The sequence below is a fragment of the Apis cerana genome, linkage group LG1, assembly GCF_029169275.1.
Source record: "Apis cerana isolate GH-2021 linkage group LG1, AcerK_1.0, whole genome shotgun sequence".
NCBI lineage: Eukaryota > Metazoa > Arthropoda > Insecta > Hymenoptera > Apidae > Apis > Apis cerana.
The window spans coordinates 5897089-5923280 of NC_083852.1; the positions used below are offsets into that span (position 1 = coordinate 5897089).

A 26192-nucleotide genomic window follows, 5' to 3' on the forward strand; every position below is an offset into this window, starting at 1 on the left:
AAGAATTTAGCGGAGAAATTTAACGAAGATTGAAGATAATGAAATATTATACGATTCAAATTTTATTTTAAAAAATTTTTATATTATTTTTCTTTTTTTTAGTTTGGATAAAAGCAACTTTTATTAGTAGTTTTCAGAGGATAGTTTCAGAGATCCTTCATTTGCTCGTTCTATATAAATTCAATATCGTTTGTATGCTCTGCCAAGTTAATATTAACAATTAACGTTAGAACTCGTATACTCTGTAAGTTTAATCACATCTGTGAAAATCAAGAACGTTTTAGTGTAAAGTTTTGCACGATATCGAGTTGGGGAATTGGATTAAGCGTGAGCTAATAGGTGCTCAAGTATCTATAATAAATAACTAAAGTGGATTTTAACTTAATGATAAATTAACGTTTTATAAGTGTAGAAAACTTAAAAAATTAATTTGTCGTTTCAAATTTATAACTATAAATTTATTAATTTACGTTTAATAATTTATAGTCGAATTTATTAATAAAAAATACTAGAAATAGAATAGGTACATTTTTATTTATTAGTTAATGTAAATGTTATTTTTTAAACATTTATATTCTCGCTATTCGACATTAAATTCATACAATTTTAAAATTTTATTATTATTAGAAATTATTAGAAATTGATTTAGAATCTAGTTGATTTCTAATCTAGTATTATTGTCTTTATTACTAGCTAGGTACTCACAAAATTTACTATATAAGATAAATTTTTTCATTAAAATATTTTTTAATCGAATTTAATAGCCATTATTATCGATTTATATTCTATTATTTCTAACAATTTTTCTACTGGAAAACTGTTTTAATTTTAATTTTATTTTTAAAATTTTATTATTAAAAAGTTACTAGAAAATCTTGAATATCGTATTCATCGGAATAAAATAAGAAAAAGAGAGAAAAGAAAAAAGAAGAAAGAGAGATTATAAGCGATAGAAACCTAGTTTACATAATCGTATTAGCACGCGTTGCGCGTTGCATTAATTATGCACGGCAAGTCCTTCGGATTACCGAGGTTTTCTTGGTTAAACGAACGCCTTGTTGAACGTCGATCAGCTATTTAGTAATAGCTGGAACGATCCATCGTGGATTGGCCGCGGACCAAATTCTCATGGACAGTCACGAACAGATATGACCGGACGCGAATTTATTATTCCATTCGCGACAGTTTGATATATGGCATAGGAAATCGAATTAAACCGGTGTATCTTGGTTTCGCAAGTATCTAGGGAAAATATCCCTAGCGTAGATTGTGGTACAGCTTACAGTGAAGGAATAAAAGATTGTTCTACGGACATCATAATTTGGTATGTTATCGTGAATATATTCGAGATAGCTTGAACTAGTTCACGTAAATTTGGAAAGGATCTTATGGCCTACGTTTTTCGAGAATCAATTTCTTTTTCATGTATCTTAGAAGTTATGGTTATAGATAAGGAATAAGTAGGAATTTTATATATAGATATATATAGGTTAGGAATTTCGAATCAACCGTGATCACGTCAAATCTTTTACTCATTTTATTATTGATTAAAGATTAATATTATATATGTAATTGAACTTACATTGATAAATCATTTCATAAATTTTTCGTGATAGTAAAATTTTAACCTAAATATTGATTAATGCTTGAATTCTTGAAGAGAAAAATAAAATCAATTTGAAATTGAATTTCATTCATCTTTATTAATTTTTTCACTTCACGGTTACTGAAGTTTCCGGTGAACGAACAACCCATTTAACAGGTCAAACGAAACCATTCCTCGATCATCCTTTCAATATTCGTGCACATATCGTTCACGATCAATGCGTTGCACGAATAGTATCCGAATAAGCTGCTTTCCATTTATAAATCCAGAATATTAGCAGCATATTGCGATGATGAGGTTGGGTTATATAACCTATAAATCATCCGACTAGGAAATTCTATTTGTTTAGTATGCACGAAACTGCTTAAAAAATACAATATTCAATTCGATTAATTCGTATAATTAGCAATAAAAATGATCACTTGTCATTTAGAATATAGATTCTCATCATTAACATTATATACATTTTCGAAATTGTATATATTATCACGTTATTTAAGAGATCGTTGCTTCTAGCATTTATAAAGGTTATGTGGTAGGTTATGTTTGTTAACGTATATTGCTTAGACTGTATCTACACTGGAACACTAACGTTGTCGCAATCTCTAATGTGCATATGATATTTCTGCTTTATTTACGAACACTTTTAACCAACATAGATGCAACATAAAATTCATTGAAATACTATGTGCATTGTATTTTGTTGTAAACGCAAAATTAAAAAAATTATTCGTTTTAATCTTTTGCATAAATCTATTCACTTTCATTGTTAATAATTCTCATTGTTAATGATTCTAATTAATATAAATAAATTTGTAATCATTCTAAATTTTTTAAATTGGCAAAATATTTAACCACGTTTACAGTTTTTTCCATGCTCTCTTCCTATAGATGTACTCAACGTGTCGTGACTACGTAACAAGTTCCATTAAGAGCATCCTCGAAAGATTTCGAGATCTATCTAGTCGAAACGGTCCATGAATTTACGAATTCTGCCAAGTTCTGCTACGTGGACGGAGTAATGAGTACACTTCTTATTGCTTCGAGGATTCTTCTTCTGTTTCGAAGGCCTATCACGGAGTTTGGTAATCGTCCCTGCAGCGGTACCTGGATGTCTCGAGATACGAAATCCAGGTCGCCCTATTTTGCAATTGGCAATCGGCCTGATCCGCTAACGTGGAGTCTGCCAGATAGTTCCAGTTGTCGAACGCTGCCAGGTCGCTATGTCTATCGGATCGCATTCGAGGCTCTGTTATATATATATCGTAATTTTAATCGCAAAAAACAGAAAAATTTATTGATCGTTAATCATTATTATCGATCGATATATGGAAAATATTTTTTGATTAATTTTTTGGTAATTTGTTAAAAATGAAAATTATTTTTGATTGTTTATTTTTTAGTTTATTGATCAATTTTATTGATGATAAACATTTTTTATTATTGATAAAGTTTTACGTAACGAATATATAATATGAGTTTTTGTTTCTCATTTTTATATTTTTGCAACATTTGTAATCTAATATTTTTATTTATTAAGGTATTTAAATATCATATTATTTATAGATATTAATTATCAGTGACGGTAATAAAAATTGACGAGATTTGAAAATAACTAAAAAACGAATTTGTATTGCTGATAATAATCATCTATTATTAAAAAATATTTTATTATTGCCAATGTTATCAGAAGTCAAAGAAAAATTATTCCAGAACAATTTAAATTTTATTTTTTTCTTTAAAATTTAATAATCATAATCCTTCATAGAAATTAACTTTTTTTCCATTCATTATATTTATAAAATTTTTTTATTTTTGTTCAATTTCTTTTTTTTTCTTTATTTTTCTCTTCGAATCTCTGTTTTTGCTCGTTCTTCTCACTCGTGTTTTCGTATTTTTCGAATGTAAGATTACTTATCGTGGAACGAAATTTATCAGAATCTGTTTTTCACGTACGTATATGAAAAAAAGTTAGATGAGACGAAAAAGAGAATTGATTCACATTACAAGAGTGAAGTTGGAGAGAGAGTTTCGTTTTGAGGATGAATAGAGGGGTTGTCCAAATTCCGGAAGTCGATGTCGTTCAAAATCTGTTCGAAAGTGTTCACGTGGAAGCGACATTCTTTATAGACTATTGCGATATAAACTTAAGTTTCAGTTGATTTCATAAAATTATGCCATAAAAGCGAGGATTTTATTGTGTTGCAGTAAAAAGAAGAAGATGAATCTTTTCCAAAGATTTCGCAGGAATGTAAAATTCTATGGAAGAAAAATGATTTTTTTCATTTGAAAATTTATTTTAAATAATCTTCGTCAAATATTGATATTTTATCGTTTCGAAGAGATAAATTGAATTTATTCTTTCATTGAATAAAATATAAGTCGACTTAATTTTAAGTTATATATATATTTATTATTCATTTTAATTAGAAAAATTGAAACGTTATGGAATAAATGGAGTTTAATCGACGATATTTTCTTATCATTTTACAGAGAAGAAGTGCGGAGATAACGGTGGACAGTGGGGAGGAGAATGTGTTCATCCGCATTTCCGGTGAGTGAAACTCTTTCTCTATTAAAAATTTAAATGAACTGATGATTTATTTGCTTTTTTAATTAATTCTTCATTTAATAAATTCAGGAATTAAATTGTAAAAAATGTAAAATTCGTTCAGATTGCAATTAATTTATTAAATATCGTTTTTTCTCTTATATGTAAATTTATCTATGATATTTTTAAATATATTAATATATCGGGTATAATATATAGTAATATTATAAATATTAATGTAAAATTATATAAATCTTGTTTCTATTTTTTCCTTTTTTTTTAGAATTGCAAATATAAAATATTTAGAAAATTTTTTAATCTATAAATATGTATTATATATTTATTTCGCATGATTTAAATGCTTATCACTTTATCATCACTCATTTTTTATTCTTACATCTTCATGAGAAGAATCGGATATCAATTTGCTATTATATTGCATAAAAGTAGATCAGTTATTCGTTACGCATTTTATATATAATCTAATAACTTATTAAGAAAATTTTGCCTTCGAGAAAAATAAAAAATTTGTATTTCTCACTAATTGCATAATATGGATCCGAATATTGCACGTTTTTTCGTTAGATATTTTAGTTGAATTGAGGAAATAGCGAATCTCGTAACAAATTTTCGAAGTGATTAAAATATAACAATTTGATTTGAATATAAATGAGAAATCGTTCCATTGTTCAAAAAATCTAGATAGAGATAAATTCTTTTTTGGTTTTTCGTCGAAAATTCAATTTTCCTCTTTATGAATAATTTCACAACAGACATTATCGTTATAATAGAATTTTCGAAAATTTTTTTAATTATATTAACTAGAATAATATGCAATAATTATTATTATAAAATAAAAATGAATTAACAAGAATATTTTGTATTTTTATGTAATATGTACGTGCATATACGCATACATTATATATATATATATATATAAATAATACATGTAATATAATCACAATATTTAAATATATTTTAAATATATTGCAAGATGCATACACGATAATTGCTTTTCTAAGCATAAAAATTTCTCTCAAAGAAAAACGAGAAAAAGACGAGAGATAAAATACTTGACATAATAATATGCTTTAATATGCAAATATGCTTTAAAAATTTGCATAAATATTACTCTAACTACTATTAAACTTAACGTATATTCACGTATATCATTTTTATTTTATAAAACATAAAAACAAATCATTAATTTCGATAAATTGAACATATAGACGTACAAAAAATCTTAGGTTAGGTTAATGAATAATACAACAAATCACTTCACAATACGATTTATTTAATTGGCCGTTGTAGAATCGAATGAAATAGTCGAAAGAATAAAGAATAGCAATGTGAGATCGAGTATACGTTTGTTTTCTCAAAGTAGGATTCGATTAGAAAAAGTTTACGAACGTAAAAAACGAAATGACGATTGAAGAAGAAACAACGTGTTTCTCACAGCGATAAACGGTAATGGCCATCGTGTTTGCCATATTTGTCTCGTCTAACGAAACGTTTTCTGTGCGATTTACTGTTTGCCGAACAGTGGATGTAATAGATATTTCCTCATTAGGTATTTAGATAGATTGTTAACCTACGATTTTGCAAAGAAACTGTTGCACTAATTAGAAGAGGGCGCTGGAGAAGTAACTATCGATAGATTTCGATAATATATGCATGTTATTCGATATATTGTTAAGATCGATAATGGATGGAAGTAATGAATTTCTATATTTTCTTATTATTAAAAAGTTGTTAACGATTTTCAAAATATGTTCAAAATAATCGATTTATAATTAATTAAGATAATAATAATTGATAAAGATATTAATATAAGTAAGGAAAAATAGGAATTCTTTTTGTTAACAATATTTTAATGATCAATATTAAAAATTAATAATTAATAAGATAATAAATTAACAAGATATCAATAATCGATAGTCATCTCGCCTCTTAAATTTATATTATATATGTATGTATTTCTTTGAGATATTTTGCTAAAGATATTTTGTCAACATTAATTAATTTTAATTATATAATAAAAATAAATAAGTTTAATTATAAGAAAATAAAATTTCTCTTAAATTAGATATTGAATTAAAAATAAAATAAAATAAATTAAATAATATCATGAAATAAAATGTTAAAAATCTCATAGAAAGAGATGTAAATTAAATTAAGAGATTAGTAAATTGAATAAACATAGATTGAAAATTCAACGTAAAAGGGGAAAGCTTTACATTTATGATTAATAGTTAATTCCTCTATACGAACATTTTAATGCTCGAGCTGAGAAACTTCCGCCTTAACGCGATAATATTACAGGAAGTTATTGAGTTGCAAAAGAAAATGCATTTCCTACATTTTCTTATGGTAAATGTTGATGAAGAGTTATTATTGATCGAGTCATTACTGAAGATGTTTCGCTTAATTATCGAATATATTTTGTATGTTCGTTAAAAAAAATATCTTTTTAATACCTGTGTGAACATATAGAATTTAAATAAAATTGTACGGAAAGTTAAACAATTGGAAGAAAATTTGAAATATTTTAAAAATATATTTCATGATATCGTAATTATAGATTAAAAAAAATTTGTTTGATCTTCTTAATAAAAATATTTTTTCCCAAAGATAGAGATTCCTCTATTGATTTCTTCCAGTTAACCTAGATGCTCTATAACATTTATATCAAAGGATTTGGATAGGCTTTTCACTGATCGGATACGATACAAAAGACTTACAGTACTTCAGATACTTATCCTATTGGATAATAAATTAAATTATATTTCGATCCATTTTGAAGATATTTTTTTTTTCCATTAACTAAATAATTTCTCTCAGAATTATATAATTATTAGTTAAAATAAAAAAATATATTTTTTTTTATCATTATAATGGTAATTTATTACAAGATAAATTCTTTAATTGATCGTTATCTGTTATTTTTTTTTCTTAATTATCTATTTTTATTTTATAAAAATAAAAAACTTTCATATATTTTTCGTTTCATCGTTCAAAGAGAAAAAATTACGAAAGATTTGTAATTATGAAATTTGTAGTAATTTTTTAAACTTTTAAACTTGTTAAATTTATTATTACACAATTTATTTCTATCTTGCGATATATAATAATATAATTTTTTATACGCTTATCAATCATTCTCCAATCATATTACACATCGATTCATATTCGTTGGATCGCTGCCCACATTTCAACCCTTTACATTTGAGATTGGCATACAGTTTATCTCTTTAGACAAGAAAATCAAATGTCAATCAATATAATAAATTAATAATTAAACAGATATATATACATCAATATCTAAATATTACATGATAATAAATAAAATCTTATTACTATTATTATTAAACAAATTGATTAAATTAAAATACCATTATCTTATAATCGTTCTTAATTTTAACGTTCTTAATTTTAACTATTTTTTAAAAGATCAAATATTGATAATTTAAAGCGAATCGAATAAAATTTATTTAATCAACATATGATTCGAGAAATATGGATAATGTTCGAATTTATCCTTTGAAAGAGAATTTTAAAAGAGGAAAATGAGAAAAATACGTAAGTCAATTGGCATGATGGTAGAAAATAAACGGGACATGAAAGGAAACGAAGCGATAACCTCGATGGAATTTACGCGTCATAAAGTCTACCGGTTTCTTTGACTGATAACACGTATGGCTGCAATTAGGTTAATTAGATAGCGACAGTGCGTGAACAATGTCCCAACATTCATAGGACACTCTCGTTCAATTTCTATCCCCGAACACGAATCATTTATTTGAAAATCTTTTAAAGATAGAGATTCGAGAATTCATTTTCCTCGTGTTTTAATCTGTCAATTATTTGTCATCTATTTTAATTTTTCAATCACTTTTTATAAATGTTTACAACAACGAGTCTGTTATAGATAAGTTTCGTTTTTTAAAATAATTTTTTGCGTGATCGTATTGCTTTCTTTGCTCAACTCGAAAATTTCCAATAATTTTATTGTTCTTTATTGCCTATAGAAAATAAAGGGACAAATGACTCGCTTTATTGTTACAAGAAAATACACTTTGATTTTTGAGCTTACGTCGATTCACTTTTTTTTTTTATTGGGAATGTAAATTTCCAATAATGATTTTTTTTTCATATTACATGTTTTCATATAAAAATAGATATGCTAAAATAAATCTCTAGTAGATCATTATGTCATAAATAAATTATCATTTGAAGATTTCATTTAACATCTTAATTAATTTTTTCAACAGTGATTAATTTTTAGAAATTAATTTATTCTGAGATTTATTTTCTAATTTTCCACGAGTTTTTCAAGTCCTTTTTCTGATATTCACAAATAATTTGTGATAACAATAACTTCTTTTCGAATTCCATGACAACTCACCATTTTCTATATACCTTTTTATATACTTTCTAATTTAATAAAAATTATTTTTATTAAATATTAATTTTATGAATTATTAGAAATAATATTCTAAATTGAAATATATTTAATATTTTTTGTAATTATCTATTAAGCCAAAAAATAATCTCAACTTGAAAATCTATCATTCTCACAGATTAAAATATTCATCCAAGAATCTTTAAATAAATCCATTCGTATATTTTTTCATAATTTGATTATGATACGTGATCTTCAACTTAACTCAAGCATATTTATACCGATAATAAAAAAAAAAGAAGAAGAAGAACAAAAGATTGCTTCGAGCATTCCATATACACGAAGGCTGGTCCATTTGCATGAAAAGAAAAACCATATATCATACAATCACACAGCACTGCTCACGTATATGCACGTCATAATACCGAATAACACGATGTTGCAATGAATTGTACCCTAGAAATTGTGTAACTGAAATTATTAGCAAGATGTACGTGTTTCAACCTTGTGTTTTGCAACCATGTCGGTTGACAATGCTTTCTAGACAAGCTATTGTTTCGCAAATGTATAATTACTAGGGAAACTCTTTTTCCTTTCTTTTTTATCGCGAGAGAAATATGTTTAACCTTTTCGATGATTCTAAGAGATTGTTCATCTCGAAAGTTAAATGTATAAACAATATTATCGTGATTTTTATATTTTGCTTTGTTAAGATTGTTAAAAATAGTTCTGAATTTATATTCATTTTATATCGATGCTTACCTAGAGAATGTAGAGGTTAGGTAGAGATAAATTTAATTATTTCGTCGTTTTTTAAAAAGAATAAGAAAAATTTGCACGAAATATAAAGTGGTGTTATGTGATTGATTTTTGGAAATTGAAATCATGTATTCTATTATAAAAGTTATGAAAATTCAGTAGAAAGAAAAGCGTAACACTTACTTTTCAATACTTTTAAATTTCTCAAGCGTGTCCCTTGACAATCGTTTCGAATTTAAAATTGAGAAATATGGTTTTCGAGCGTTATTTAACTTTGTAGGGAAGTAATTTTTCTTTAAAAACAATACAATCAACTGGAAAAATGATAAAAATTTGGAATTATTTGTTTTTATTTCCATGTGAATTTCTCTTAGTAAAATGTTACTAGAAATTCATATAATTATCTAGAAACGTATTTCTACCAACCTTTTAGCACAAAGAGTTAAATTAACGTGACCGTGAGAAAGATTAGCCAGAAGTGAAAAATGGATGAATTGACTTTGGAAATTGTAATTGTTTAGGAGGGCGGAAAATTGGAAATTTGTTAATTAAGGTTAAGTATCGTATTCTGCGCGAGCAAGTAAAATTCGCATTAGATCCTATCTCATCCCATCTTTCTATTATAAATCCTAAAAAAAGTGGAACGAGTAGCAAAAAAATCTCTTAATCTTTTTTAATTAAATTTAATTGTAATAAAACGTACTTCAAAAATAATTATATATTATTATTTTTAATACGTAATAATTTCATATTTATGAAAATCAATTTTAGTAATTATCTAGAAACTTTTATTTAATAATAACACGCGCGTTTCGTATGCATTTATATTTACAGTAGTATAGTTACAGAAAACTAACCTATCAGATCGCTATAGTTTGCTTGTTCAAAACCATGGAATACATATTACACAGTTGTTATAGTTTACAATCGATTCAATATTAATGCAAATATAATTTCAATTAACAAATAAAATATGAACAAATTTTAGTTATATTTTTTAATTAAGCATTAATTTGTTAAAATTATAATAATTATATTTATGTAGTCGAACAATTCAGAGAGATAACTGTTCGATTATTTCTAAAAGAATATTTACACGAACAATGAACATCATCGCTACTCTAATAATTTCCGTGTACGCAATATAAATTATTATATTTATGAATATTTATCGAACGTTGAATATTTTTGTTTGTATTCTATCACGATAAACGAGCCATTAATCTTTGCTCTTTCTACCGATGCAGTTTTTAGTATTTATAATTTATCGAAGATTCATTGTACGACCACGCTTTTCGTGCTTTCTTATATTATATCACTTTTAATTTTTTATATTGTTTTATCCTATTTATACATATCTAAAGTTTTTATTAAAGTAAAATATTTATTTACTCTGTAATTTTATCTTAAATAATTAATTTTTAATATTTGTCATTTCATTTGATATTTTCATTTGAATAATTTTAATAATAAATATCTTATTTTGAAAAGTAAATAAGTAAACATTGTTTTTCATCTTCTAAAAGATGATGATTTTATTTTATCAGTATATTTTAAATATTTCTTCAAAATTGAATTGAAAAATTTTATTAATATTTTACCTCTACTGTAAAAGAAAAGAAAAATGTACATAACCGTAAATATAAAAACGCAATATAATCAATTTCAATCATATTTTTCAATTGTTTTTATAGAAATCAATACAAAAATTGCCAATATTTTTATAAAATTTATTTAAAAATGAAAAATTGCGGTGGTTATAATACTTCCAAAATCTAATTTTAGATTTCACAAGAGAAAAATTTATCAACTTTTCCTTCTAAAATAGTTTTCAATTGCCTCAATATTACATACCAATACTTTCAAAATATTTTCAAAAATTATATTTCATGATTGACATGATTGATATTCAATTTTCAAAATTTAATTTTCACCGTTTCTCCCAAGAGGAAAATTCTAAAAATCATCTTTTCCAATTGCTTCACAGAAAACTTCATTCAACACTTCCAAAACCTTCAAAATGAAAAATTATATTTTACACGTGACGCGATTAATAATTCGCTTTTCAAAATTTCTAATTTCACCGTTTCACGAGAGAAAAATTTACGGAGAACTCTTCCAAAATCTTGTTCCATTGCTTCGATAAAAAAAAAACGTTATAAACACCATCAAAAAAGATTCTCAAAAATTCTTATACCGGCACGATTGGTCGATATTCCAAGTTATTTTCAAAAATCCAATCTTTGTGAGAGAAAAATTTAACGAAACATCTCGACAAAATCCTCTTCGACCGTTTCTTAAAAATTTCTTTTCCATTTCTCTTCGCAGAGAGCGCCACGCTGCCAACATCCGGCGTATCGGCCACGTTGGCGGAAGTCCGCGATGAACCAAGGACGGAATCCGCGTTCAGACGTTTGTCAGAGGTCGATCGTATCCTTCTCGAGAGTTTGGATATCGGCCGCTCGAGACCGAGGCCGACCGGTCGATTCCTGACAATGCACAAGAGAAGGCGTAAGAGGCTTACCACGAGATCCTTAACCGAGGAGCCTGGTATCCTGGACGATATTTTCCATGGTCTGGTCCAGGTAAGCTATTGATCGTATAGGATATAAAGCTTACGTGTATCACGTAAAAAGGAACCTCAGAAATCGTATCTAGATTGTAATATATATATATATATATATATATATATATATATATATATATATATATATGGCTGGTATACTTTATAATACGTATTGTTTCGATATTGTTCGTGTTATTAAGAAAATATAGGATATATAAATTTTATGGATGGATATTATAGGCGGGAAAAAAGTTTCAAGCGGGAAGAATAAAAGGAGAGAGAGAGAAAAATATTGTACGGTTATTATTTGATCTGGAAGATTTGTTACGTTATAATATTAATTTTGATAATATATTGTACATTATTTAAGACGTATACGGCGAGTATATTTGATAATTTTTAGTGGATTATTAATTTAAACTGTTTTACACCGTTATTAATAGATGGAAGTCAAGAATGATAAATAAATATATATAATTTATTAATTGTTGATTTTATTATGCTGAATTATGAATTATTAATAATAGAACATAAAATAATGTCAATTCCATTAATAATTGATTATCGAAAGTTTGAAAATGTTATAAATAAAGTCTGATTAATTAGAAGTTCGTTCTGTGAATTGTTCTTCGAAATGATCTGAATATTCAGATTGTATATTAAATTGGACTTATGAGAAAGTTATTTGTTACTATTGTATTATATTAACGATCCTAGACTTATTGGTTAATATCTGAAATTTAGTGTACTTATCCATATTACTAGCTTTGATCAAATTTTAAAGTTGATCCATAAATTATCGTTAATCTCAAATAATCGATGTATATTAATATCAAAGTTGAATTTATTATGCATGTTGGTAATATAGTAAAGCATCTTTATTAATTGAGAAAAATTGAGATTATTACGCTTAATTTTTTTCTCAAGTTAATAGTAATAAAAAGATAGATCGAATTTTTCATTTACTTTATGTTTTAATTATAATTTTCATTTAATTTATAATTGCAATTTTCCAATATTCTTAAATTTTCAGAATTAAAAGTTTTTAAATCTTCGAGCTTCTCTCTCTTTAAATTTTCTAATCTTCGAGTCATCGAATGTCCTACTTTCAAAGTTTACAAACTTCAAGTTCTCGAAATTTTTTTACCGATACAGTAACGTAACGGAGAAACTTCGCAGAACTACATAAATAATAGTTCTAACAAAAAAAAAAAGAAAAAATGAAAGAAAAAAATGATAAAATTAAAAATTTCAAATTTTCACACAACACAATTTTCTAGAAATAATCTCCCCCACGTTAATATAATAAAAACAATTTAACTATTATTTGTTTCGTTTTCTCGTTATTCTTACTAAACAAATATATTGTGTTCCGACAAATATGATATATTTAAAAAGAAAATCTATATATGTGTCTCAAATAATTATTTTCCTAAATTAAAATTTTTTTTTTCTAATTCAATTAATCAACTATTACTTGGACAATTATTTTTTCCATACATTTTAATTTATATCGTAACACACGATAGAACATCCTACATAAAAATCGATAAAAAATTGAAAAAAAAAGGTTTTTTTATTTTTCTAAAAATTTAACGACCAGTTTATCGACCGATGGTAATAAATTAATAGATTTTTCGAACTATTTTACGTAATTTATTATAAATCGAAATAAAAAATCGGTTAATTAAAATCGGCACTAATTGATCGGATCGATGAAATCCGAAGTAGTTAAGAGACTTAAACTGTTAGGTAATTGAAGCGGAAAACCGATGATAGCGGTCGAATGGTCAGAACCTTTGTGCAATTTAACCGGTTAAATGCTAATACGACATTATTGGTCAGGAATGATCGTGACGATAGATGAAAGTCGTTAATTCGATTTAAAAGTAAATTCACGCGTTCGTTGGTTGTCGCGTGTTAAATAGAAAAAAAAAAGTATCGTTCGAAAGAACAATGGCACAAAAGGCATAAAAACTAGGGAGAAAAAGTAATTTGGAGATAACGAATTTTATTTGAATATATAATAATTATAATAATAAATGATTAAACTTTTTTCAATATCATCAATATTCTTTTATTTAGTCAAAAAAAAAAAAATCTCTTTTTGACAGAACAAGGAAGACATTTTGATGACAACGATAGCTCTTCGTTGTAGAAAATTATTTTCAAAAAAATTATTGAATAACAGCGATTTTCAATTCGAAGATAATTACATTTATCAAATGAAATTTTACTACGTAAAATACTTTTACTATAAATTTTATTATCAAATAATTATATTTTGCGTTTGTTTATTATATTTCAAATATATTTATTAGATTACATTATGTCTGCATAAATATCCCTAATCTATATTTTTTACGATATTAAACATCATTGTGATTGTTCCATAAGGATGAGAAGGAATAAATTTCCTTTTCTAGCCAAATCTATATTCATTTCAATAGCTATTGTGGTATTGGTGATTTGTTGCAGTGTGTATTACAAAAGGCCGGAAACTGGCGGTTTAATGCATTTACACTGGAAACGGTAACAGGAGGTAAGCAATTAAAATATGAAATAATGAAAAAAGAAAAGTTGCGATTAGGTGAAAAAGTTTGAGATATGAATTTTTGAACAAAGTTCGATTAAAAATTGAATCGAGTAAAAAAAAAAATTAAATAAATGTAAATTAGATGATTATAATTTAATTGGAAGATTTTTTAGGAAAAGGACTTATGAAATAAAATAATAAATTAAGCAAATTTTTATTAAACGATTGTAACGAATTAAATATATATTCTAAATGTAATAAACGATAAAAGAAATAAGATAGTTAATTAAAAATGATTTATCAAAAATATTCACATAAATTCTTTTCCCAGAAAGCTTTTCAATTTTAGTGGAACAAAAATTTTACTAGATTCTTTTAGTTATTAAAATTCTTGCTTGATGAAAATTATATATTTTAATTGAATTTTGAAACAAACAGGATTAATATGTTATCTCAAAATATAAAATTATAAATTAATAGAGATTCTGATGAATTCTTGATATTTAAATCCTTTCTCGATATTTTGAATGAAAAATGGATTGAAAAGCATATTTTATCCTGTTAATAAAAATTGCAAAGACCATGTTGACTAATGGAGTTTCGCGTTTGTAATGGAATTTACATTTACAAAATTCAAACGAGTGATTCTCGTTCGAGAAATGCAAACTATTTAAGAAACTTCTACGAGTAAAACGCGATGTAAATCAGTTTTGGCTAATGAAGATTTAAAATTCGATTTTCTCGATAGAAAGAAGAAGGATAATAAAATAAATTAATTCTATAGCATTTCAATATTCATTGTTAGCATCTCAAAATAAAGCCTTGACTGAAAAAAAAAAAAAAAGGAAAACAATTCTTTTTTTCTTTCTTTTTCTTTGTTTCTCTTTTTTCTTTTCTTTTTCATTCCTTTTCCTTTTCTGTTTTATAAAGAAATACTACTTTTTCAACATGACATCTAATCGATTTGTCAATATAAGAAACATGTGCAGAGTGACGAAATATAGTATTGGGGAAAAAGCGAGATTCGCACTATGAATAAGAGTATTTCACTTTTCAAACCTCGAAATCCGTGAGAATCCATGCAATCCATCGAGATCCAATATTCACGCGCGGATTGATTTATTTTCCGCGTATCGAGGCCAACTGAGAGGAATCATATTTATAAGAGATAGTAATATTTATGAGAGAACGATTGAACATCTTCGATTGGCTCTGTTGACTTTTATACATCATCATTAATACATCGATTACACTGCTTCGAAAAATTTATGCAGATAATACATAATATCTGTGGAATATCTGCGGATACCCAATTTGAATTTTAGAAAACGTCGCTCGAGTTAACAGAGAAATTGGATAAAAATAAAAGTCAAGATGGAAATCATTTTGAATGCGAGTCAATATTTCGCCAACTAATCTTATTTTTCTTCTTTTGTTTCTTGTCTTATATTTTTCATTTTTTTTGTTTTCTTCCAATTTTATATTTTTTTTCCTGTCAATTAAGATTTTTATTATCTATAGACGCAATTTCGAATTATTATTATTGGAATAGCAAGATTTTAATTTGACTATATCTCGACTTACAACTTTGGATTCCATTTTCGCCGAATATCATGTTACATTTAATTTCCAGGACGTTCGCTGCCAGTATTGTGCGTCCATCTTTTTCATTGGTATGGTCTTCTACAATATTTCAATCTGGATGTAGTTACTGTATGGAAATTATTCGGTAAGAATCACAAATATTGATATAATTTTAAAGTCAATGAATTTGACAAAATTCTGTGTGCAGAAACTACTTTACTTTATATTATAATGATATTTTCTTATCATTAAGAAGATAATCAAATCGTAAATAACATCAATCATTGAAATTTTAACAAAATTACTCTTCTCAAAAACTAGAAAAATAATACTTTAGACTCTAATAATAAAATTTCCTCAAGAAATGTACCAAAGCTTCCAAATTTTTTTATTATTTATAATAGAAAAATTAAAAATAGAATTAGAATTAGAAATAGAAAAATAATATATACATATAAAAATATATAAAAACTTATGATCGTATAAATGTATTTATGTATTTCACATTTTTACGTATTTTCTCTTCTGTTTGACACCGCCACAAAATATTATAGCACATAACATTACATAGGCATAGGTTATATTATTTTACTCAGCTCGCTTGTAGAATCGAACGATCGTTTCACAATCTTTTTTCTTTTTTTGTGATTTGCTGATGTATCCGTTTCTTTGATACTGCGTTTCCGCAAATGGCAGAAGAATCTTTGCCCCTTACGGAATTAATGAACATTATTCTCTTTCTGCACGAAATTTTTACGTCATCGAGTCTGGAATACAGGTCGGAAGCTATTCGTCACCATTAAATATTCAAAAGGGGAGAGTCCCGTGAAGGGAAATGGCGACGCCCCCCTTCACGCGTATATTCGTATTTATAGACTCGCACTTATTATTTATTTATTCTATATAAGATTTCCATACAAGGAAGATTTATATACGGCATATACGCCCAAAGGAGTTGGAGGGAGGTTATGTGAATATTTTAAACTGAGTTTGATCGCGCATGCGCATGATTGAGTAAAATAAATTGGCTACGTGTTGATAATTATTATAATTTCTTGTGGCGCGTACATTGAAAGTTTGAAAGAAATATGAATAATAATCGATTATGTTATTTCTTTAATGACGCCAAAGTTGTTTTAAGTGTATGATTTCTAAAAATGAGAATTTAGAAATTATAATGGAAAAATTTTTGATTCTCTGTAATAGTAAACACTTTCATCATGTATAGGTTATAATATGAATTACCGATTAAGCATCTTTTTTAAGTTAGGATTTTATTAAAGATTATATTTTTGTTTCATCTTATATATTATAATTAAAATCAAAAATAAAATTAAGGATTCTATTCCTTAGATATCTCAAAGAAAAGTTACGAAATAATCACTTACAATGATTTTCGAAAAGTCTTAAATCATCTATTGATTTTACAAAGAATAGTTTTAACAACTTTCAAAAACATATTTAGTTGATTAAGAGCTTTTAACAATCGTAACTATAATTGAAACACAATGTAATACATTGAAAATCTTTCACCGCAATTTTCTATTAAAATTTCTATTAAAAGTTTAGAATTGTTAAAGTTTAGAATTTCAAAATTTTTTTAAAGCTTAATTTTCCTCTATTAATATATTGTAACATTAACTATAATAATAAATAATTAAATAGATTAATACATAATAGATAATAATAATAGATAATAATAGATTTTTTATTAAGAGAATATTAATGTATATAAAATATACAATATAAAATATGTATATAAAATCATAGAAAAATTAAAAATTATTGAAATATTACTATATGAATTATATCAATAAGTATTAAAATATTTGGAATATTAAAATACTAATAGTAAAATATAGAGAATATTTTTTATTTAGAATATTTTAGGTATTTTAATTTCGAACTTTACTGATAAAAACTTTAAATAAAATAATGATAAGTCACATGATTTACAAGAAATCATAGATATGGCAAATTAGTTTAATCATAACCGATCTTCTTTCCGATTCTAGCCTTTATCGAAGAGGGTTATCACAGTACAAATCCTTACCACAACAGTATACACGCGACCGACGTGACTCAAGCGATGCATTGCTTCCTCCAAGAGGAAAAAGTGAGTATACATGATTTTATAGTTGCGTATAGAGAATGAAGCGCAATGAAGTGTATAATGTTGTAAATTTACAGATCAGAACACACTTAACCAACTTGGAGATTATGGCTTCGCTGATTGCTGCGGTGACGCACGATCTGGATCATCCGGGCGTCAATCAACCGTTTCTGGTTGCCACGAGCAACCACTTGGCAGCTCTCTATCAAGTAAGCAGACCAGATTTTCGACACGTTTAATACGATAATCGAAAAACGATTAATGATATATTGATTGCAGAACACATCGGTACTCGAGAATCATCATTGGAGGTCGGCGATAGGTTGCCTTCTTGAGAGTGGAGTTTCCGATCAGTTACCGGCACACGTGAGGCCAGAACTTCAACGACATATAAGCTCATTGATTTTGGCCACAGACATCACTAGGCAGCAAGAATTTCTCATTCGATTCAAAGTAATTTTTGAAACAATTTTGTTAATAACATTAATATTTATATTTCAATTATATTTGATTTATAAATTTGTTTATTAGAATTGGATTTGTTTGTTGTTAATAAATTCGTTTATTTTTGAGAAAAGAATTAATGATTGATTTAAATAATTTATATTAAATAGTTAATAGATGATATGATATATTTTATAAAATATATGTACATATGCTTTTGAAAATGTAGAATAATGAATTAATAGTGATATTATTATTTTAATAAGAAATTGCATAAAAATAATAAAAAATATTTATAAAATTTTTTCAAAAAGATATCTTAAATCATTTTCCTTAATATTTATAAATTTATAAATATAAATTGTATAATATTAAAAGATAATCAAAATCTATTATCATTAATCTTTTTTTTTCTTTTATATTTCATCATTTTCTTTTTGCAGCACTATTTGGATGAGAATTTGCTGGAGATGAAACGTGCGGACGACCGGCATTTCATTCTACAAATAGCCCTGAAATGCGCTGATATATCGAACCCTTGCAGACCTTGGGACATTTCGCAGAAATGGTCGCACAAAGTATGTGAAGAATTCTTTCGACAAGGCGATTACGAACGACGTTTGAACCTTCCAGTGACACCATTATGTGATCGACATACCACTAGCATACCAAAGATACAGGCTGGATTCTTTAAATTTGTCGTGACGCCTTTATACGAGGAATGGCACCGTTTCCTAGGTGATGGTCTTAGTGTTTCATTAATGGAACACCTGCGAGCCAATCAAAAGAAATGGGAAGCGTTAATTCTCCAAGAAACTGCAAAGGATATAGAAACGGAAATCTCAGAATTGGAAGAGACAGAATTGGAAGATGCCATCAGTACTGCAGAAGATCCAGCTGCCGACGAGGATACAGAAAGTATTGATTTATTGATACCAGCTGCATACGTTCATTCTTCTAAAATGCAAAGTTTGCCAGCGCGAATTGGTTTGGAACGCGTTGGAAGACGGCATTCCGTGCCATTAAGTATCACGAAACCTATGACACTTTTGCCACGAAGTAACGTGAGACGTGAAAGTTTACCAAGCGAACAAAGTAAATCGAGGAATCTTGTGTGGAAACTCGACGAACAAAATCTTTTAGATCCAAATTCATTATCTTTATTGTCGTCCAAAACTAGTATAGAACTTTCTCCGAGCGGCAGTAATGCAGGGGAAAGACCGGTCAGTGCTGAAAGTCTTTTGCCAGAACCTAGCATAGCTAGTATCACTAACAGTACTGAAGCATCGAGATTAAGTACGGTATTGCAATCGGATGATCAAAAGTCAAATACGCAAACAAAACAATTAACAAGACAACAGACTTTCCCTCCATTGCAACCGTATATTAGAGTAAGATACCTATCGACGACCGCAGAAATGTCGCAATGTTATTCCCAAATATTATTAGAAGCAGATAGCGCATCAGCATCCTCTTCATGTTCGATGAAAGAAAAATCGTGTTCGGATGGTCATTGTGATACTTCTCCTACAAAGGAAATAGAGTCTAATAACATTATAATGTCGAAAGAAATAGATTTAAATAAGAGAAGCTCCTTAATTCCGGAGACATTTAGACAAAAAACAGAACCAGTTGTTGAATATCCACGCCGTCACTCAGTTCAAACAATTCGTATCGAAGATGTCAACTTCAAAAATCGTTATAAGCGACCAACGTCTGCTCAAGGAACAGATTCTACACAAGTTTTTTACACATCGTTGACCAATTCACGTACCGATAAAGAGAGAGGTAGCATTGAAGAAGAATCTAAATTGAGCGATATTTCCACTTCGAAGATAAAATTGGAAAGTGAAAGATCGATAAACGAAGACCAACGGACTACTATGGTAACATTAAATAAGTCTGAACAGTGTGGTTCGATAGCGATTATTGCAAAATCGAAGTGCACCAACTCCGAATTACGAAGATACTCAACTCCTGTGCCAGAAACTAAGACAATAATGACTGATGCTGGTGGTAGACGATTTACCGCGATACCAGTGTCATCCGAACTTAGCACGCATAAAGTGTTCTTCATCGGTAGCCCACCAGACTCACCACCCCTCGTTCAAAGCGTATCTACGTCAAATGAAAGTGGTAGCGATTTACGAAAAGGAGATATGAATAACGAAATTGTTTCTACTTGTAATAAACGAGATTCAGATTCTGCAAAAGAAAGGAGTTCGAAAGTAGCCAAATTAAGTCTAGATATGCAAATGAAGGAGAATGTCGATCCACGAGCGGTAGAAGATACAAAAGGAATTGCTTTATGCAGAAAGGGAAGTCAGGTAAAATTTCTTAATATATTTAATATAATATTCTTCACAAATATAAAAATGTTATATTTTATATATATATATTAATTATAATAACAGAATGTTACAATATAAATAAGAAATAATTGTGATTTGAGGACAATATTATTTATTTAAATCATTTTATTCCGTATATCAATTATAATTAAAATATACTTTTTATATTATTTAGTCATGGACTAGACGACGTGGATCTGCTCCAGTTGGTCTTTTATCTAGATTGGATGATATCACAGTACCATCTATAACTAGAGTTGATCACACTTCCAGACGTGGTTCCGTACCAAATGACATTACTAGACAACAAAGTAAGAAAATATAATAAATTATAACATTAATAAATAATAAATAATAGCAATAATAAATAATAGCATTAAATCTTCAAAAGCTATAATAATATTTATAATACTTATAATAATATTTTCAGATGGTGGTTTTAATAGATTAGCATTAGGACCTCGAGAGGGTAATGTTGCAGCACCTCGAAGAGCAAGTCTTCCACAAGAAACTGCTCTTGGAAATCTTCTTGGCAATATTTTGTCTTTAACCAGTATGTATATTTCTTATATGGTGAATAACATGTTTTTGTTCGTTTGTTACCATTAGTTGCATGTTTTTAGATGAACGAGAGAATCTCCCAATAAATAATAACAATAATAATAATAATACTGGAAGTAGCAACAATAACGGAATAACAAGAATAATTGATAGCACTGGCCCTGGCATGCCGTCGCCGCGGCGAGGTTCTGTGCCGGCAGATATATCTGAATTACGTCGTGATATGTTCAATAGGAGTAGCATAAACGGTAAGCCTCGTAATCGGAAAAAAATATTGAAGAGAAGGAGTTCTGGAGGACCAGAAATGTTTTCTGGAGGATCCACAGATGGAAACGATAATGGCACATGGCTTAAATGGAAGAGAGAACTAGGAAAAAAGGATTCGATTCCTGAACCGCTCGTCAAGCGAAGAGGTTCCCTGCCCATAGAGATGGTGGCCATTTCTCATGCTGGTCGGTACAATCATAGATAAAGGAGGATGTCATTAAACACAAGCCGGTACCATTGCGTTCTCCACTAATATTTTTACGAGAAATTGAAATTTCACTAGAAATTTTTATAAATTAAACATTTGAATTCGTTACCAGCATTTTAATAGAAATTCTAGCAATTGATGACATAAGGTGTAGATATCAGCTTTCTGAAGCCGTATGTTTAAAATTTATTTTATATAGAAGTAGGAAATTGAAATTGTTCGACTGGATCTAATGCAATCATTATATATATGCATGACAGGATCAGGATCAGGAACACGAAGATCCAGCTTATGGAGACTTTAGCATGCAGTAGAAACAAGTGGACCGTCCGTGTTATCAGCGGTTGACATTAGATCATCGAATACTACCGTACTGGCAGTCTTTCCTTACAACATTAACAGCAACAGCGATGATTGACTTCCACGTTTCTAGTTTAAACTGGAACATTGCAAAACTGGAACTCTTCTAACCAACTATAATTGTGGGCAAGTGAATTTTGTAAAATTAATCAAGATTTCTATAATAATATTTGCAATAAAAAACAAAGAAAAATGTTCGCGATTTATTCAGTGATCGCTAGTAATAATTTTATTGCCGCAAATATTACATGTATTAACGCCTATAATAAACAAAGTAAAAAATCTATTCTAACACAAATGGATATACTTATGTATATCTTTGAATAATGAAAAAAATACAAATTCAAGATTGGCGAATTGTAATATAAAATTTTGCGACAGGGTTAAATAATAGCGAAAGAAGAATGAAAAAATTATTCTTCTTCGTCATATGTTTGTGTGGAACTAGTAAAACAAAGTATTTACACATATTAGTTATGTGAGCTCTATATCCATTTGTGCCATACACAAATGTTGTTGAAAACGAGATACAGTCAAACACAGGGTTCAATATGACGATTTTAATAATTAAAATGCCTAGGTTCGGAGAAGGAAAAAAGACTGGTAGACTCACCGCTATAAAATTAGACACTTTAAAAGTGGCACATATATTGATTGAAATGTAATGAAATTTGCTCATAGTTAAGGAAATTAACATTTTTGAAAATAATTGGAACAAAATGACATTTATCTTTATTTAGTTAATCATTTTTAGCATATGTCATCCCATTAAATATTAAATACATTTTTGCACCTATCTCAAAATATAATTTTTTGTTAACGATATTTCTTAATTAATGATAAAATGCAAAAGAAATTGAATTTATTATTAAATCATAATAATGAAGACATTTATTGTTAAAATCCAATAAGAGAAAGTAATGGCTATTAAAAATAAATATATACTCAATATCAGATTGTAATTTTTTTTGAACTCTAACGGAAATCAACATAGACATTCCATTAAAACAGATAGCGTGCAATGCATAATAACATGAATGAGAATTAATCATGATAAAGTTGTAATTATCGCTATTTATCATCATTCATTATACTATCATAATCATAATTATCACTATTGTCATCATCGTTGTTGTTATAGTTATAAATGAAATCTTAATGACCGTTCAAGTAGATAGACATTGTAAACTTAGGAAATAATAATATATGCGTTTAATCTCAAAGTTAATTAGTTAGTGAATTGCGTGAAATTATAACTATGATTGTTTATTACCAATGAAAACTAAAGATGGTTATGATGAATGGGTTTACGGTACGTGAACCGAGAAAAATCAAAAACCACAAAATTCGTTCATATTACCTCTTAGAATATTAATTCAGTAAAAAGCGTTTAATTAATAAGTTTTAGTTTTATAAAGTACAATTATTAAACTGCCTGTGCACAAACGGATTCAACCGTTAATTTGTTTTATTATAAAACTTCTGTTACTATAAGATTATTATTATGCAAAACGTAATCCTAAATAGCGTTTTAAATTATGTTTTTTAGAAAATAAGAAAAATAATAATTTATATCACGTACTGTTATAACCTATCGTCCCTCTAACTATCAGAAAGTAAAAAATTATTATTAAGCCATTGCAGTTCAATAATAATATATACTGAATCTAAGTTTATAACTAATCAAAGTAATAATTGATATCTGTATTGATGTAATATAAATAGGTCACATCCCAAGCAAAATATTACAAAGCTTAGCAAATTTTCCTTGATAAAATATCCAGATCTTCTCAGTGCAGGAACTCAGAGCTTTATGTGTATTTCACTTAAAATGACCAGAAAAGGTGAAACAGAAAATCGCCTTAAATAGATTTCAAATCTTTAAATATGAAATATGAAAATGATTCTTAAGTTTTCCTATTTGTAATTATGCAGAAGTACTGCATAAATGACTTGTTGTATAAGTGTATTGACAATTAAGTTAGCATAAAACTACTAGTCTTTCTAACTCTTAATATAATTTGTATATAAATATAAATATATATATAAATATATATATAAATATATATATATATATATATATATATATATATAAAACATTTAACAAAAAAATGCACAGAAAACGCCAAGGAACAACACATTGATGATAGATATTGAAAAATTTCAGTAAAAAAATTTATTTATTTATACTTCTTGAAATACTTAACTTTACAGACAGACCAATACAAATGGGACTAAACAGAATCTCTTTGTGAAAATGATAATTAACTTAGCTTCTGAATTAAATTTGAATTCAATATTATACATGACCATTCTGTCCAACTACTTTTTGAAAAATTTTGGCACTTAGATATACATGTTCCCTATAACAATACAAAATATGCCTCATTCCAATAGAGAATTATTGATGTTATTCAAAAATTCTCTTCTGCCATCCTTTAGATACTGTGTATTTATATTACACTGTTTTCTAAGATTATATCCCGGGATGTGCAAAATTAATATAAAATTATTTATTGATTATTACTTTATAAGAATGGATGTTATAGTAGAATGATATGAGATACAATGCATCAAGCAATGTTTATGCTCATATAAATATTAATTTTTTTAAGCTAAAATATTATGCTGTTAAATCATTATGAATTTTTAAGCTATTGCTGAAATTTTTTTTTCTATTTTATATTATCATTTTATTTACAACAAAGTATCAGTAAAAAATTCTAAATATTCAGGAATATTCATTTTATTTAAATTATTAATTATATTAATAAAAATTTGAAATTATATTATATATTTATATTAAATATAATTTTTTGCAATTTATTTTATTTTATATTTATATATTAATAATCTTTTAAATTATAAATTTTAAAATCCTAAATTGCTATAATTTTTATTTTAAAAAAATGTTTACGCACATGATATCTAATAAAAATCAAATTATTTATATTTTTTTTTATTATTTTTCTCAAATATATATATATATATAACACGAGATTATAAATAATTTTTTATTTATATTCTATTCACAATAACAAACTATAATAAAATGACAATTAATTGTCTTAAAATTAATATTTTAAAATATTTATAGGATAAATAATTAAAACAAATGTATGAGTGACATGGAAACGCTTGTTCATAAATTTAATAAAACAATTAAATAAATCAGGTCTTTCCCTTTAAAGTAAAAAGTGAATACCATAGAGTGAATTGTATCGTTTTTTTAACTTTTTTTTTTTTTTTTTTATTGAAAATATTGAATTTTATAATTATCAGCAAAAGCGTGCAATTCGCAGTATTGGAAATGTCAATTAACAAGTAACAATTTGTATGTAATCGGTCTGATGATAAGAAAGTCATTATGTATTTTCTATAATATTACCGGTAAATAGCTACTGCGTTAGATACAATTAAATAATGTGTTCTTATCATTCGTAATTAAATTATATAATGTTGTGTGTGTTAATAATAAATATAAAATGCGAAATAGTATGAACTGAATACGTGCATATATGATCGCGATAAGAATGTGAGTGTAGTTTAATTTATTGTCCTATTTATGATGGGCAGTGTGAGAAAAAGTTAATATATATGTATATGTATGTGATGGCTCTACATGGCCTATTATATTATTAGATCGAAATTATTATAGTGGATAATTATAATACCCAAATTTTCTATAATTTTGATTTGGTTATATTGATTATTTATTTCATGAATGTACATAAAATTTTATCTGTTATACAGGAAATCTCCATTATAAGTTTAAAACTGAATACGTGATACGATATGTAAATCCATCTTCTTTATTAAAAAAAACAAAAATTATATGAGTATATTTTTTGCTATATATTTATCAATATTTTTTTAATTTATAT

General features: G+C 27.0%; 1 protein-coding gene and 1 long non-coding RNA gene across 15 annotated transcripts in view; one reads left to right on the forward strand and one right to left on the reverse strand.

Annotated features, from left to right (window-relative positions):
* Positions 1-26142, forward strand: part of LOC107994850 (uncharacterized) — a 90380-nt gene extending 64238 nt beyond the window's left edge. For 8 of the 14 annotated variants that reach the window (XM_062080114.1, XM_017051953.3, XM_062080111.1 and 5 more), the window contains 12 exons: positions 4100-4160; positions 11647-11903; positions 14363-14426; positions 16054-16149; positions 18020-18120; positions 18195-18326; positions 18397-18570; positions 19005-20888; positions 21088-21223; positions 21343-21465; positions 21536-21925; positions 22209-26142. In XM_062080114.1, coding sequence (XP_061936098.1) covers positions 4100-4160; positions 11647-11903; positions 14363-14426; positions 16054-16149; positions 18020-18120; positions 18195-18326; positions 18397-18570; positions 19005-20888; positions 21088-21223; positions 21343-21465; positions 21536-21925; positions 22209-22252 — 3462 coding nt within the window. In that variant the 3' untranslated portion in view covers positions 22253-26142. Of the gene's footprint in view, positions 1-2497; positions 2824-4099; positions 4161-11646; positions 11904-14362; positions 14427-16053; positions 16150-18019; positions 18121-18171; positions 18327-18396; positions 18571-19004; positions 20889-21087; positions 21224-21342; positions 21466-21535 lie in introns of those variants that run through there. The other 6 variants (XM_062080135.1, XM_017051954.3, XM_062080127.1 and 3 more) reach the window with 6 other exon arrangements.
* On the reverse strand, positions 13940-16136 carry LOC107994854 (uncharacterized). Its single transcript, XR_009831396.1, has 2 exons — positions 16005-16136; positions 13940-15912 (listed from the first exon to the last, which is right to left on the reverse strand). It is a non-coding gene; the product is annotated as an uncharacterized LOC107994854 (long non-coding RNA).
* Positions 26143-26192: the final 50 nt, after the last annotated feature.